A 15,137-nucleotide genomic window follows, 5' to 3' on the forward strand; every position below is an offset into this window, starting at 1 on the left:
TTGCAGTGATGCAATATGCTGCATAGATTTGGAGTGCTTCTGAAATAAAAAACATACTGTGCCAGAAAAATTGAGGTTGAGAACCTCAGATATCATTCTGCCTCTTTAGCTTGGGAATTCAGTAGCCAATTAAATTATTGATCTATTGCTATTGAACTCATCAAGATAATACTATTTATGATAATCAATTTTCCAGAACCAATGTCTTTTATTTAACCTTTAGCTCAATTGCTAATGAGGATTCTTGGGAAATACTTGAAAAAGACAAGAAAACTTGTCATATAAAAATAATGGTTTTTATAATGTATTCAGCCAAAAAGATGGGTGGGAAACTGGTTTTGCAATGACTATGTGGACTTTACCACAGGAAAAAAAAATTATTAGTTTACACATTTCAAAGTCTTTGCCTTGTTCCTATAAGTGTAATGATTTTCTGTTATTTTTTAATGTGTCTGAGGCTGCCAACCCTTAGTAAGCTGAAGCTCAAGGTCTCTCAGATTTTTTAGGTCTTTCTTATGAGGCTTGAGAAATGTTCCATAACTTGGTCTATTTAATTTCTGAGACTGAGTATATTGTCACATTTCTGAGCTTTCTAGTTTCCATTTAAAGACTATTCCCTTAGCTTTCACATTGCCTTTTCTACTTCCCTTGCCTCCACTATGTATATTGACATGTGGTGCTAAACATGTATGCTTGTATTAGCTTGGTAATGCTGCTATGATGCAAAGACGACTTGGGGAATGGTTAATATCTGTATTTGTTTGACGTATATGTATGTGCAATACTTGAAAGCTCACTTGAAAGTGAGCTTATTTTTCACTCTGTCTGTGTTGGTGAAACATGAAATTTAGATTGCATCTGAAAACAGCTTACCCCTACTTAATCTTCTGCTTTCTGGAGTCTCCACAACTGTCATGCAGGAATTCTAGATGCTGTGACTGTCATATATTAGTTACTACATGCTTATTAGGTAGTATACCTATGTATATATAAGTGTATATATCCAAAGTGGATCAGTAGATATATATGTATCCACTGTGTAAGTAAGTAGATATATAAGTTTATATCCAAAGAGGTATACTTTCTCTAGATAAAAATATATAGTACCATATACTTAGAGGATTCGAAGCATCACAGGTTTTGTAATGGGAACTCTGGTGGCTCCAAAGTTATATTTCTTGAGTGACAAGCTCACGGACATAATGATTTCTGCAAAGCATTTGGCAGTGTTCCATACATCCTTGTCCCATACAACATCCTTATCTCTAAAACGGCGAGACATGGATTTGATGACTGCAACACTTGGTACATAAGGAATTGGCTGGATGATGGCTTGCTGTCCAAGTGGAGAGCAGTTGTCAGCCAGGGATTGATACTGGGACCAGTGCTTTTTAACATCTTTGTCAGTGACATGGACAGTGGGATCAGTGGGATCACGGCAAGTTTGCTGACTTCGAGCTATGTGGGGCAGTTGACACACTGGAAGGCAGTGATGCCATTCAGGGGGATCTTGACAGGCTTGAGAGGTGTGTCGTGCAAACCTTTTGAAGTTCAGCAAGACCAAGTTCAGGGTCCTGCACCTGCACAGGGAAATCCCAAGTACACATACAGACTGAGCAGAGAATAGAGAGCCCTTTCTCTGTGGGGAAAGACCTGGAGAATACTGATGGGGATGAGAGGCTGGACAGGACCCAGCAATGTGCACTCACAGCCCAGAGACCCATCTTCATTCTGGGCTGCATCCAAAGCAGCGTGACCAGCAGGGTGAGGGAGGGGATTCTGCCCCTCTGCTCTGCTCTGCTAAGACCCCACCTGGAGTGCTGCATCCAGCGCTAGAGTCCCAACATAAGAAGCACATGGACCTGTTGGAGTGAGTTCATAGGAGAGAGAGCCACAAAGATGATCATGGGACTGGAGCACCTGTCCTGTAAAGACCTGCTGAGAGAGCTGGGACTGTTCAGCCTGGAGGGAGAGAAGGCTCTGGGGACACCTTATACCGGCCTCCCAGTACCAAAAGGAGCTTACAAAAAAGCTGGAGAAAGACTTTTTGCAAGGTCATGTAGTGATAGAACAAGGAGGAATGTCGTTAAACTGAGACTAGGTTTAGATTAGATATTATGAAGAATTCCCCTACTATGAGGGTGGTGAGGCACTGGCACTAGTTGCCCATAGACATTGTACATCCTCCATCCCTGGCAAGGTTCAAGGCCAGGTTGGATGGAGCTTTGAGTGAGATGGCTTGGTGGAAGGTGATCTTTAGTGTTCTTTTGCAAACTATTTTATGATTCTATGCTAATGGACTTCATCTCAGAGAGGAACTTCTTCATAATCTCCTGTGTCGTGATATTAATGAAGTCCAGTTTGAAGACTGGTTAGTCTTATTTTACTTTCAAATCAAACTTGTTTCAATAGTATTTTATGTAGCCCTCATGAGGAGTTAGCAACAAGTCACCCGAGTCATGTGCTTGCATAGAGTAACAGTGTCAGTTCATGTAAAGGTCTCTGCTTAATCTGCTGGGCATTGGGAGCACATTTCAGATGGCTTCTCCAGCTGCAACTCAGTAGCAGATTGGAATGGACTTGGACTTTATCCAAAGACAGCCAAATTGTATCAGTTTAACAGTCCTAGTTGTTTTTACCTGTTCTTTAACCTGAAGTCAAGTATCTGGCTTATCTTGTACCTCCCATGGCAGTGTAATTGTTTAGCCAGTGTTATGCAAGTCAAACATGCCTATTCAGTCACACATATTTTTCTAGATTTTAAGTACTGGAAGTATGTACTTAATCAGTGAGGGTTATCCACACTGTCAGGCTGAAAGAACATTTACTTCAGTGGTTAAGAATTGGTAGTATTTAAGTAACTTCATAGTTACTAAAGGTTGTTTATTTTCTGGACAGGAGATGGCTCCACCTTACCATGATTAAGCAGTATCAGTGCTTCTAACGCTAGGTGGAAGTGGTCAGCACATTTCTCATAGAAGTGTTTAGACCCTGTGGTTTGAGCTTTGAGCTGTAGGGAAATGCTTTTAAGTAGGAAAAAGATCTGAGTCTGAATATGGAAACACACAAACAGAATGGTTGAATGGTGATCCAGGAATGAGGTGCATGTGTGTCTGCTTCACTTAAAAATGTCTTGGCTGACCATTTCACATAGTGGTTGGACCTAAGCCTTCCATCAGTGTGAGTATCCTGATAAATGAAACATCTTGCAGAAGGGTTTAAATAGAAGCAGAAAAGAGAAAACTTAGTTCCATTACTGTATCTAAGCTTAGTAAGTGTTGCAAATGTATCTTTGACTTTTCCCCCCACTACTGTTTGCTTCTCTGATAAGGGATATTTTTTATAAATGTGAATGTCTAACAGTAAATGTGGTGTTGAACAATGCGTCACATAGGATACTAAATTAAGGCTTTCAGTTTGGAATACACCGGTACTCACAAATATTGCAGCACTTCAAGCAAGTTTGAAGGCAAAAAAGTGGAAGACACACAGGACAGTTTGTAAAATGGTATTACAAACTGGAACCTTAAAGAAAATGTCTCCACATTAGCATTGATATGCAATGTGACACTGAAAAAAGGTACTGAACCTTAAGAGATTAAACATAAAGCATGTTTGCCCACAAGTTTGAATGCTGGCATTGAATTTTTCTTAGTTACTTTTATTTACTGTTTGTCAAAAGTCAATATTCTCTCTGTGCTATTATGGAAACTGATCCCAGCTATCTTTGCTCTTTGTGATAGATAAGTACTGTGATGATTGACTCTCACAATTAACAGACAAGTGTCATGTATATAGGTTAAGAAAAGTTTTATAGATTTATAGGTGTGTTTTACCCCCTTGCATTGTTATCAAGGGACAGCTGGGTTGGGACATTTGTGAGGGTCGGCTTGTCACTATGGCAGTAGCTGACCTCCAGTCAGGATTTGAGGAAGTAAACTCCACCACTGGACAGTGAAGAAGGAGTTGATGGACAGAATTTTGGGAGGGGCTAAAGGGTTAAAAGGGGAAACCTCCATTGTGTGGGCAAGCACATGGTGGGAAAAATCCTGTGCTTCTGGTGCTGTAATATTTTATCTATTCAGTCTTCTGTTGTATTTTTTATAAGGTTTAGTAAACCTTTCTAAATTTATGAAAAGTGTTTGTTTCTCATTTCAAAGTGCATATTTCTCATATTCTTTAAATTAAGGCTGAAATCAATCAGCTTGAATATCTAAGGAAACTTCAGAAATTCCATGAATTTGTGCCTAGTATCTTAAGTAAGATGTCTGGACTGCCTTCATGTATTTTGTAGTTGCACATGAAAGTAACAAGTGACTGAATCTTTTTGAATAACCAATGTTTTGTTTGTTGGATGAGCAAAAACTTTGTAATCAGTGGAGAACTTGCTTTTTGGTCCAGAATTGGGATGGACTTGGACCTGACAAGAAGCTTTCCATGTTAAACCAGTATGTATTCCCATTTGTCTCTCCCAGATTCAAGCCTATGATCTGGATATCTGTGGCCTGCAAACTTACTCTATATGGTTTTCACACAGCTTCTTTTTTGTAAGGCATTGTGTAAAATTTTCAGATATGTGATTTAGTAAGGACACTGATTCTCAACTTTAATTTGATTTAAAGAGGTTTGGCTGTCTAATGGGTTTCTGATGCCAGTGACTTTCTGTTTGTCAGACAGGAAAACAAAACTCCTTCCTATTTCTCTTTTTTGAACTTTTACCATGGTTTTACAGGTTGGCCTCACCCCCGACTTTTTTCTTCTACTCACAGAATGTGTAATAGATTGTTCTCACTGGTGGATTATGCAGCTTCTCATAATCTGTGAAGGGAAGTGCATATAGGTATCAACAGAGCCTGTTTGAACCTTTATCAGCAAAATAGATTTTCTATATGGCATTTTGTTGCAGCTGTTGTTCTTCCCAACTGAGTCTTCAGACGCAGCTTTGAAAACAGGTGCAAATTCTGTGTCTGATGTACAGTTTCATAGACTGAAATACTGGCTGGTTTGATGTCTTTCATGAAGTTTGCGGTTTTTTTCTGACTAATTTCTCAATTATTTACCGACACCTGACTTGGTTTAAATTTGCTAGAGCTATGGTGAACCGTAAGCTTTAGCAAGGTAGTCATAGAGGAGAGGAAAAAGAATATTCAGTGCTCCACAGTCAGCATTTACATGACTTCCTCAATTCACATCTGTAGTTTTTCTGCAGGGTCTTTTAAGCATCCAGTCTTCTGGGTATAGTGTATAGACTGGTAAAATAAGATTATGGTTTGCCTGAGTAACCTTCTGAAACTTTTGGAAAGAACACAGTTTACTCTTCATCTTTGGGTTCTAATAATACAAAAAATTAGTGGTAGTTCTGTCAGATCTCTGAGATTTGTTTCTTTCCGTGGCTCTAGGTTTTTTAGAGTCACTATGAACTAATATAAGCAAGATTGTAAAAAATCAAAATTGTAATTTCTGAGGCAAAGCTTTAAAGAATCAAACTCTAAGAAAAGGAACTTCAAACACAAGTATAGGGCATTGCTGTGTTTGACTTTAGGAAGAAACATCAGTTTTGAAAAAGTCACTTCTTTTCATGCCTTTATATAGGGATATGAAGTGTAAGATGATACGTGTCAAAGTTTGATTTCTAGTTTCTAATACAGTTTTTCTGTGTGTACTATCTTGAATCTGTGTGTACTATCTTGAATCATTTGAATGCTTTACTTTGGATACTTGTCAGGTACATTGGGCTCTTCTTTGGTTATGAAGACCATAACTCTTTTCCAGTAGGCTTTCCTTCATGAAAAAGAGCTGTTTCTCTTATTCTTGAGTTCATCAGAGATGTCTGTGGCTGAAATGCTAATTTTTGCCAGTGCTTTTTTTTTCAATAGCCATGCTAATTCTACAAGTTAACTCTTCAGTGACTTGTGGCAATGCAACATCTGCAAATGTTACTGTTTAAATGGAGTTGCTCTTACTTCAGACATCAGAAGAGTGATATATTGGCACTTCTTACAGATGTCTGCCTGCTCCTGCCTTCTTCACTTACTGTCCCAGCATTATCTTAGGACTGAGGCTTCTATACTTCTGGGAGTTGGTGTTTCCTTTGGACCACGTGGCTTTTCCTTGCATTTTGTGTCCATCGTGTTAGCTCAAGAAGACAGAATTTTCTTCGAAGAATTATACCAAGAACTGATATCTGTATATTCTGTTTGGGAGAATCTGTTGCTTCAGTTTTTAATTCTTGCAGATAACATAATTCAAGCCATTATTTATTATTTCATCCTCATTTTTCATCTTGAGACTGAAGAAACCTGACAGTTTTATCCATTTGAGAGGATAAGTTAACCATTTTGATGGTGTTTTGCATATTTGGTTTCATCTGGAGTGAGGCTGTGATGAAGACATAGTTAGGTGCTCAGGAAATAAAATAAGACTTAGAAGTCAAATTTAGTACAGAGCTTGTGAATTAGTATGTTGTGCCTGAAAACTTTACTCTCAGAATCACTGTTTTTATTTCAGTGTTTGCTGTGAGAGTAGACACTTAAGCCAGCCAAAGACAGTGTTTTTGCTCTTCAGGGTATGCAGTGAAATATTGTCAATGAATGTCATTTCTTAATTTAATTTTTTTTAAATTACATTTTCCACTCTGAATGTTGTAATAGGTACCTTTCTTACTGTTTCCTTTGTCTTCTGTCAAATTTAAAATAGAATTATTTTTAGACAGACTTCTAAAATGTTTTAAAAAAGAAGTGATATCCACATCACTTGTATTTATTATTGACTTTTAATAGGCTGGCTGTATTTTTGAGTAAAACTATCCTGTTAACAGATGTTCGTCTGTGGGAGGATGCTGAAGGAGTCCTTGGAAACTGAAGCAGGACATAGTTTGCTAATTCTCTATTAAGGGCAAAGGGGATTAGGAGCTGATGTTTGGAAGGAATAATACCTAGAGAATATAAAGGGTCTGAATCAAGCTATTTGTCACAGTCACAGAATGGATAAGGTGGGAAGGGACCATGGAGGGTCAGCTGGTCCAACCTCCCTGCTCAGGCAGGGTCATCCTAGAGCACATGGCACAGGATTGTGTCCAGATGGTTCTTGAATGTCTTCAGTGAGGGAGACTCCACAATATCTCTGTTCAATCTGTTCCAGTGCTTGGTCATTGCACAGGCAAAAAGTTCTTCCTCATGTTCAGGTGGAGCTTCCTGTGTGTCAGTTTGTGCCCGTTGCTTTTTGTTCTATTGCTTGGCACCGCCGAGCAGAGCCTGGATCCATCCTCTGACACCCTCCCTTCAGATACTCACAGACACTGATGAGGGGCCCCTCTCAGGCATCTCTGCTCGAGGCTGAGCAGGCCCAGCTCCCTCAGCCCTTCCTCCTGAGAGATGCTCCTGTCCCCCCATCATCTTTGTCACCCTGTGCTGGACCAGCTCCAGCAGCTCTGTGTCTCCCTTGTCCTGAGGAGCCCAGAACTGGACAGAACACTCCAGATGTGCCTCACCAGGGCTGAGTAGAGGAGCAGGATCACCTCCCCCCACCTGCTGGCACTGCTCTTCCCAATGCACCCCAGGACACCATTGGCCTTCTTGGCCACCAGGACACACTGCTGGCTCATGGAGAGCTTGCTGTCCACCAGGAACCCCAGGTCCTTCTCCTCAGAGCTGCTTTCCAGCAGGTCAGCCCCAGCCTGTGCTGCTGCCTGGGGTTCTTCCTCCCCAGGTGCAGGAGGCTGCATTTGCCTTTGTTGGATTTCAGTGTCCCTCTCTCCACCCTCTGAAGGGCAGCACGGCCCTCTGGGGTATCGGCCGCTGCTGCCAGCTCTGTGTCACCAGTGAACTCGCTGAGGAGGCACCTGCCCCTTCACCAAGGCACTGATGTCCCTTTGCTGAATCCATGCCAACTTCTCTGATCACTTTCTTGTCCTCCATGTTGATAGGGATGGTATCCAGAAGGAGGCACTCCATCACTTTTCCAGGGACTGAGGTGAGGCCTGACTGGCCAGTAGTTCCCTGTGTTCTTCTAACTCTTTTTGAAGACATTCTTAATTATGAGAATAATCTTAGCAGTATGAAAATATAGTAGCAATGTTTGTGATTTTTAAAAAATTATGTATGTTAAGCAGATAAATTTTGAAGAATCTTCTCTGTGCATTATATCTCGTTTATGAAATTGTAGATGTTCTCTTGATACCTCAATGTATTTCAGAACATACAGAGTATAGTTATGTTACCTCAAGTAAGCAAATAGTGGGGCAATAGGAAGAATATTTAATTTGGTTTATTTGCTTTCTGACCCTAGCTGATTATAAAAAATGCAGCAATGACATAATACCACATCAATTTACTTAACTAAATAGAAAATATTAATTTAAGAATCCATATATGTAAAAAATGTTGTTATATGTGTTTCTTGGTATGAGTTGTCACAGTTCCAAAGTAGTTCAGATATATCAGGTTAGTGTGTGGAGTCACAATATGCTTAATGAGTTGATTAAACCTGGTATCATATTATCTTCTCTCTGAACTTAAATATCCTCAAAATGTACTTTTAGGCAGCTGCAGTGAGAACAAAGAAACTGGAAGAAAACATTGAAGCAGAAAGAGCAGCACATTTAGCATCCAATATCACTTCAGAGATCATCCAGGTAAACTTTTTGTTAAATATTTCATAGAAGTTTACAGCAAAACAGTTGAGGAAATTGGGAAGGTACAGTGCTCCACAAATATGGAGAGAACATGCTCCAGTGAAAAACCTAAATAGATTTATTACAATAAGTGTCAAAATCATATATATATATATGGATATATGTATAAAGTTCCCTGCTTTTAGGGAACTTTAAAGTTTTCAGAATAAATAATAATATGTCATATTTGTAAGTTTATGTAAGTTTATGTTTAAATAGTAAGTTACTATTTAAACGGTTAGGGAAAAGAAAATGTTTCACAATAGCTAAGCACTATACTGCTGTTTAAATATCCTGCCCTGTGTCTTCTGAATGGCTACTTAGACCAATTTGGAGACACAGTGCATACATCCAACTTGTCCAGGAGAGCATAATGCATCCGGAAACTGCAGTTTCGAGCACAATTTCTCAGAGTACATATCAGCTCCAAAATTATGATACTTGCAGTTACCAGTAAAGATTCCAAATGAGAACAGAAGGCACTTTTCAATGTCATATCTATTTGTCTCTGTTTTGAACTTTATGTATTCTTACATTTTTACACGTGTTCAACTTTTTCTACATGTGTATATGCTTTTATACTGAATTAATATAATATACTCTACTGTAAAGCGGAACAGACCATAGAAGATCATGTAAGTGTTTCCTAACTTGCTTTAATTGCTTTTTTATCACTTGGTGTAGTTAAGAATTCGAGAACTTGAAGAAGTTGTGCGTGTGGAGAAGGACAGACGAGAAGAAGCTCTTTCAGATTTAGAAATGATCAAGAAAGAGTTCAAAGGCTTAGAATATGCATATGAGAGAGAAAAACACAATGCCCAGGAGAACTTGGAAAAACTCAATGTGTAAGTTTCCCTATAATTCATTGTAAAATGGCAGTAGACAGCTGAATTACCACTTCCAGCTTACATTTATATAGTTTTCAGTCAGTATAAAACAACTAAATCTGATGCAATTTCCCAAACCAACCTGAAGTTCAGAACCTAGTGTTCCATTAATAACATTAATAACAGGTCCATATCAGTAACCAAATGGGTGGGTAAAGAAAATAACTGATCTGTTACCAATTATTTGCTAAAGTAAAAATGTTGGAAATTGTAATCATAGCAGAGTCCTGTATCCTGTGTATTTGGTAGGAAAGCACACATGGCAGGGTTAGAACAGATTTTCTTCTTCTGTACATACTTACATTATTATGAAAATATTATTTTTCACTTCAGTGAGCTAGATCAATCTTTAAGACTCCTGTTGAGAAGTTGTGTGTCATTGATAGTGATGAATCTTCATCTTTAGCTTTTGAATGATCATGGAAAGTGTTGAATAGCTAATGAAAACAGAAGAAGGGATGAAGTGTATGAGAGCAGATGAAATTACCTGGGATTCCTTTCCTGGTCAGCAGAGTCTGCTGTGTCTGTGGTAACATAAACAGTCTACTGTGTATGTTTTTTGGAAGAAAGGCTTTGCTATATTTCCTGGGCAGATTAGGATACACTGTATTGAGTCTTCTTGTGCAGCTGAATGAAGTTTTTATTGGGGTGAGAAAATATGAGGAAGAAGAATGGTGCTGGAAGACAGAGAACTGAGGAGTACGTGAAATAAAGGATAATAGTGTGTGAAATTTAAGGAAACGGGCTTTAGAAGACATAAAGTGGGTGGCACACAGTGGGGTTGTGGGCAGAGAGAGGTAGTAGAATGGGTTGAAAAAGATGGTTTGCATCTTGTAGTCTAGGATTATGGGGGTCTGTACATAAAAGTATTTGTGGTGACTTGCTCATACAAGCAGTAGAGGGGAAAAAAGAAACTGGTTTCCCTGCAAAAAAGGAATTTTGTGACCCAATAAATGTTTTTAGTAATAGAGTTGGGCTGTATTATACACATCTTAGAGCTCTTCCTTAAAAAAAAGGTCAAAAGAGGCCTGATGTACATTTACATAAATCAGAGTCACATTAAAAAGTGAAAACTTTTTCCTCAAAGCAAAAGATACAACTTTTCTGATCAAAATTTGTGAAAAACATTATGATAGTAGTCTCAAATTATTATTCAGGAAGGCTGCAGTCTTCACAACGGTGAAACTGAGTAAGTATATTTCAAGATGCTCTACAGTTCTAAAATAACATCAGTTAATGAAACTGTAATCTCATCCTGCTTGGCTGTTTTTGCTGTGAGCTTGGGCTCTCTGTCAGTAAATACATGACACTAAACTGATACTAAGTTCTTTGCATTTGCATGAAATGGAGAAGGCCTGGACCATTGATTTGACATTTTATTCCATTTTTATTGTTTTGTTTTGAAAAAGCTCCTTTGTTTGCAAACTGGCCTTTTTTTGAGAAATGGTTGTTTGATCAATAGTTTTGCATTACACAGGCTACTTTGTACTGTTTGAGCTTTTCTTGTATATAACTTTTTATTCTTACAGAGCATATGGACTATAGTTCTTTTTTTTCAGTCTTGGTTTGGTTTTCTTGGTTTTTTAATTTGATGTTGTGGGTTTTTTATTTTTGCTCTGGTAGGTTCCTATGAGTGGTCCAGAAGATATAGAAAAATTAATTTTATGAAAGTTTTCTTGAAGTAGTGTTCAAACACTTCCAGTGTTTGTTCTTGAACCATTTCTTCACTTGTTCCAAGACCTAATATTCTAAAGTTTGTCTTTATATTGACATTAGACCAGAAGAATTAATCATCCTTAGTGAAATGTGGAGTTTTTTAGTTGGGTTTTTTGAATAATGCTTGTTAAGCCATTGTAATTTTCAGTCTAGAAAAAAACTCTCCTGTCATGTCAACATGGCTGCCATAACAGGGCTTCCTGTAATCAGTCAGGGAGCTGTTAGTATGGATGTGTACTGGGAAGCAATAGATGTTAATAAAATATTAGCTAATTAGCAGCATTTTTAATGTAACTAAAACATCTGTTTAGGTATTTTCCAAATCATTAGAATTTTACAAGCTTTACCATAGGATCTGCTTTTAAATTTTTGGATTAGTAAATTTGATTAAAAATATGAACTTCTGTAAGTAGTAGCTTTCCAGTTAAGTCTCTGAGAGTCTCTTAAATATATTTTTCTGAACTAGATTATTTAGACCAGCATAACAATAATGGTTAGGTGTTGGATTGTATTGTGCATTCAGTAATGTTTTGTTTCTTGTGAGAATCTTTTATCTAGATATACAAGGATATTTCTTTGAGCATTGAAGGGGTTTTGTCTAGGATATTTTTGATCCACAAAAGTTATATCTTTGAAAAATGTTACAATCAAAAAACAAAAATAAGAGTTTTTTTAGAGAGTATACTTCTTTGTTTGGAATTACTGCAGGAAATACCTGGATAAGTGTATTTTTTGTACTTAAGACTATGAAATACAGTTTTTACAGATATAGTACCATTTGCCTTAAGAATTTCCATAGTAGCGCTAACAGAGAAGTAAATACTTGAGTTACTAAAATGCAAGATGAACCTTAAAAACCCTTCCCTTTTTGCTCTGAATTGGACAATTATGTTCAGTGTTTCTTTTTCAGGAAGGAAATTTGCCCTATCCTAGAGTTTTTTTGGGATAAAACAGAATTTATGCCTGAAGCATCTGTTCTCTGTGTTAATTGAATATGAGAATAAATGTTGTCTAATACCCAAACAGTACTTTTCACTGTTTGTAATCATGTGTTCATTCAGGCAATTACTTCTAGCAGCTTCTGCCAGCTGAGTTTTTGAAAGCAAATTGTGTTCTGTTATTTCAGAGAGTACAAAGCTTTCAGTGAAAATTAAGAGAGTTAAAACACAGGTAAAATAGTTGGTGGTTTTGTTAAGCAATGTTGAAGAAACACGAACAGCCTGTCCTCACAATTTTGTTAGTCCCGACACAAAAATTTCCAGACCTCTATTAAGATAAATAGTGAAGGTCAAGCTTTTTCTGAGGTGGACTTCAGTCTACTCAGTTCCCATGAGGTAATTATATGGGGTGGGCAGGTATTGCCTCATCTGTTTCCTGTCCCCTTTTTATTTTTTGAAGCATACAAGTGTCAGTAACATTGGCGAAAATCAGTGATTGCTTTCACTGGACACCTTCTGAGAGAATACAACAGCCTTTGATCTACTTACCTTTGAAGGGTCTGGTCTTTGGACTTCAGACAATGTCAGGAGCTTGGCTTTTTTTTTTAAGACATAGTTTGCCATCCAAACATATTTTCTCTTTTTCTGGAGGACTTGCATGAGTTTGTCCTTAAGCCTTAGCCAAATGAAAGTCTTTGAGACTTTCATTTGTTGTGCTGTGACACTTGTATGTCTCTTTAGCTGGACTTGATGTAGGTAAATAATGCAAAAGCTGGAAACTATATAATGCTGTAAGAATTTGTTTTCTCAGAAAAAAATGTAGTCCTACTAACTGAAACCATGCAAATGGGCTTTTCTGGGTGGTGTAATTTTTTATTTTCTTAGAAAAAATATAGTTGTAATAACCAAAACCAAGCTAACAGGCTTTTCTGAGTTGCATAATTTATTAATTAGCTCTGAACCCAGTAGCACTATGTAAATTGGAAGCAACATGGGATTTGGGTCTCTGTGTGAATTTACTTTTCTTGAAGAGTGAGAACATGACATAGAATAATTTGGAACTGCTTTTGCTGTGTTTCCGCACAAGCTGTGAGAGTAGAAGCTACTTTGGGGGACTGATACAGGTAGGTTTTGAAGAATAAGAAGTAAACATCTGCAGCTACAGCAAAAAATCAGCCAGGCTGATGCAGAAACACATAGGTATTTGGTGGACTGCTGAAGTAGTCCTTCAACTAAAAAGATACATTAATCTTTAACAAATAAATTAAAGTCAGAAAGTGACAATATTGATTCAAAAGCTTCAAAAATGCAATAACTTTGAGCCCTTTGCACTGCTTTCACTTCTAGGGAGACAGGAGTGCTAGGAGAAAAAGAGATGATGTTTCTACTGGATGTTTCTACTGCTGAGAGCTACATCAAAGGATAGTTCAAGTTGAAAGGAATTGCAGGAGATCTATAGTTCAGCCTGCTGCTCAAACTAATATAAGCTATGAGATCAGGCTCTTCAGGGTTTAAGCTATGAGATCAGGCTTTTCAGGGTTTGATCCAGTTAGGTATGGAAAACGTGGAGAATGGAGATGGCACAATCTCTTTGGGAATCTGTTTCATACAATTGGAAAACATTTCTTCTTGTCTGAACCTCTTTGGATTCAGTACTTTTCTTGTAGACAAACACTGCTGTGATGTGATCTGTGTTTCCTTGATAATCTTCTTTTAGACACTGGGAGGCCTGTTCTACACCATGGAGTTATCTCTTTTCCAGCTTGAACATGCATTTTCTCAGTTTTTATGTGTATTTCTGCTGCTAACCATCGTGGTGACCAATTCCTTAGCCCACCCCAACTTGTTTCCTATGTTGGGAGGGGTGCATGTAGTCAAAAGCGATCATTATCCTAGATGTGTTGTAATGACTGCCAAATACAAGGTGATTAATCACTTTCCTTGATCTGGCTGTGCTGCTATTAATACAGCCCAGGATGCTGTTAGCTATCTCTGCTCATATGCTGTGCTGCTGATTTGTGGCTATGTGTCATGGTTACCATGTTCTTGTTATCATAGGTTCTATCCACCCAGTTACCAGCTACATCACTTCAGGGTGGTCTTCTTTCCCAAATTCTGGTCTTTGCACATGTCATTGTTGAATGTCAGAAGGTTCATTCTGGCCTGTTCTTTTTCCATGACTAGAGAATGGCAGCTCTTCTTTTGAGTGTATCAATTGTATTGTGTCATGATCTACCCATACCCAGTTCATTGTTCACTGCAGGTATTGTGAGACTGCACTCTTGGCTTACTCCAGGTGATGGCTGAAGCTGTTAAACACATCTTAGACAAGCCTCTACAGTATTACAGCCATCCCAGCTACTATCATCTGGGCTTTACTGTCAAACCACTTTTATCAATGTTATGATTCATATATGTAAACTTGAGTTGTAACAGCTATAAAAATACTGTGTGAAAAAGTGCTAAAATCCTTGCTAAAATCATATTGTAGATGCTAAATATTTTATGTACTTGCTCTCCTTTTGTCCATAGCCCTGATCATTTTATCATGGAGTATAACAGGGTTGGTCAGGTATGATTAAGCTCCCTGAGTGTTCCCAGTCTTTGTCTCTTTCATGAGCCCAGAAAATTGTTCTAGAAGGAATTGCTTTGTAACATTCCAGGGCTAAAATGAAGCTCAGTGGTTTATAGTTCCTTGGCTTCTCCTTTTTACTTTTGCCAAATATAAGCGTGACATTTGCTTTTCTTCATTTACCAGGGACCTCCCCCAATTTTTGTGACCTTTCATGATGATAATGAGCCATGTCACTTTGAGATTAGCCAGCTTTATCAGAACCTTTGAATGTAGGTCAGCTGACCTCTTCAGTTCTATGGATTAGGTTCTCACAGGTTATCTCAGACACAATCTTCACCTATTGCTAGCAA

General features: G+C 38.1%; 1 protein-coding gene across 11 annotated transcripts in view; it reads left to right on the forward strand.

Moving 5' to 3' along the window:
• The window catches only part of CCDC171 (coiled-coil domain containing 171), a 183,344-nt gene that overhangs the window by 21,483 nt on the left and 146,724 nt on the right, over positions 1-15,137 (forward strand). For all 11 annotated transcript variants that reach the window (XR_010352356.1, XR_010352358.1, XM_064403322.1 and 8 more), the window contains 2 exons: positions 8,540-8,632; positions 9,356-9,516. Coding sequence is in view for 9 of the 11 variants with exons in the window: in XM_064403322.1 (XP_064259392.1) it covers positions 8,540-8,632; positions 9,356-9,516 (254 nt within the window). In the remaining 2 variants the exon portion in view is untranslated. The remainder of the gene's footprint in view (positions 1-8,539; positions 8,633-9,355; positions 9,517-15,137) is intronic.

Source organism: Passer domesticus, chromosome Z (genome assembly GCF_036417665.1).
Source record: "Passer domesticus isolate bPasDom1 chromosome Z, bPasDom1.hap1, whole genome shotgun sequence".
In the NCBI taxonomy this organism is placed as follows: Eukaryota; Metazoa; Chordata; class Aves; order Passeriformes; family Passeridae; genus Passer; species Passer domesticus.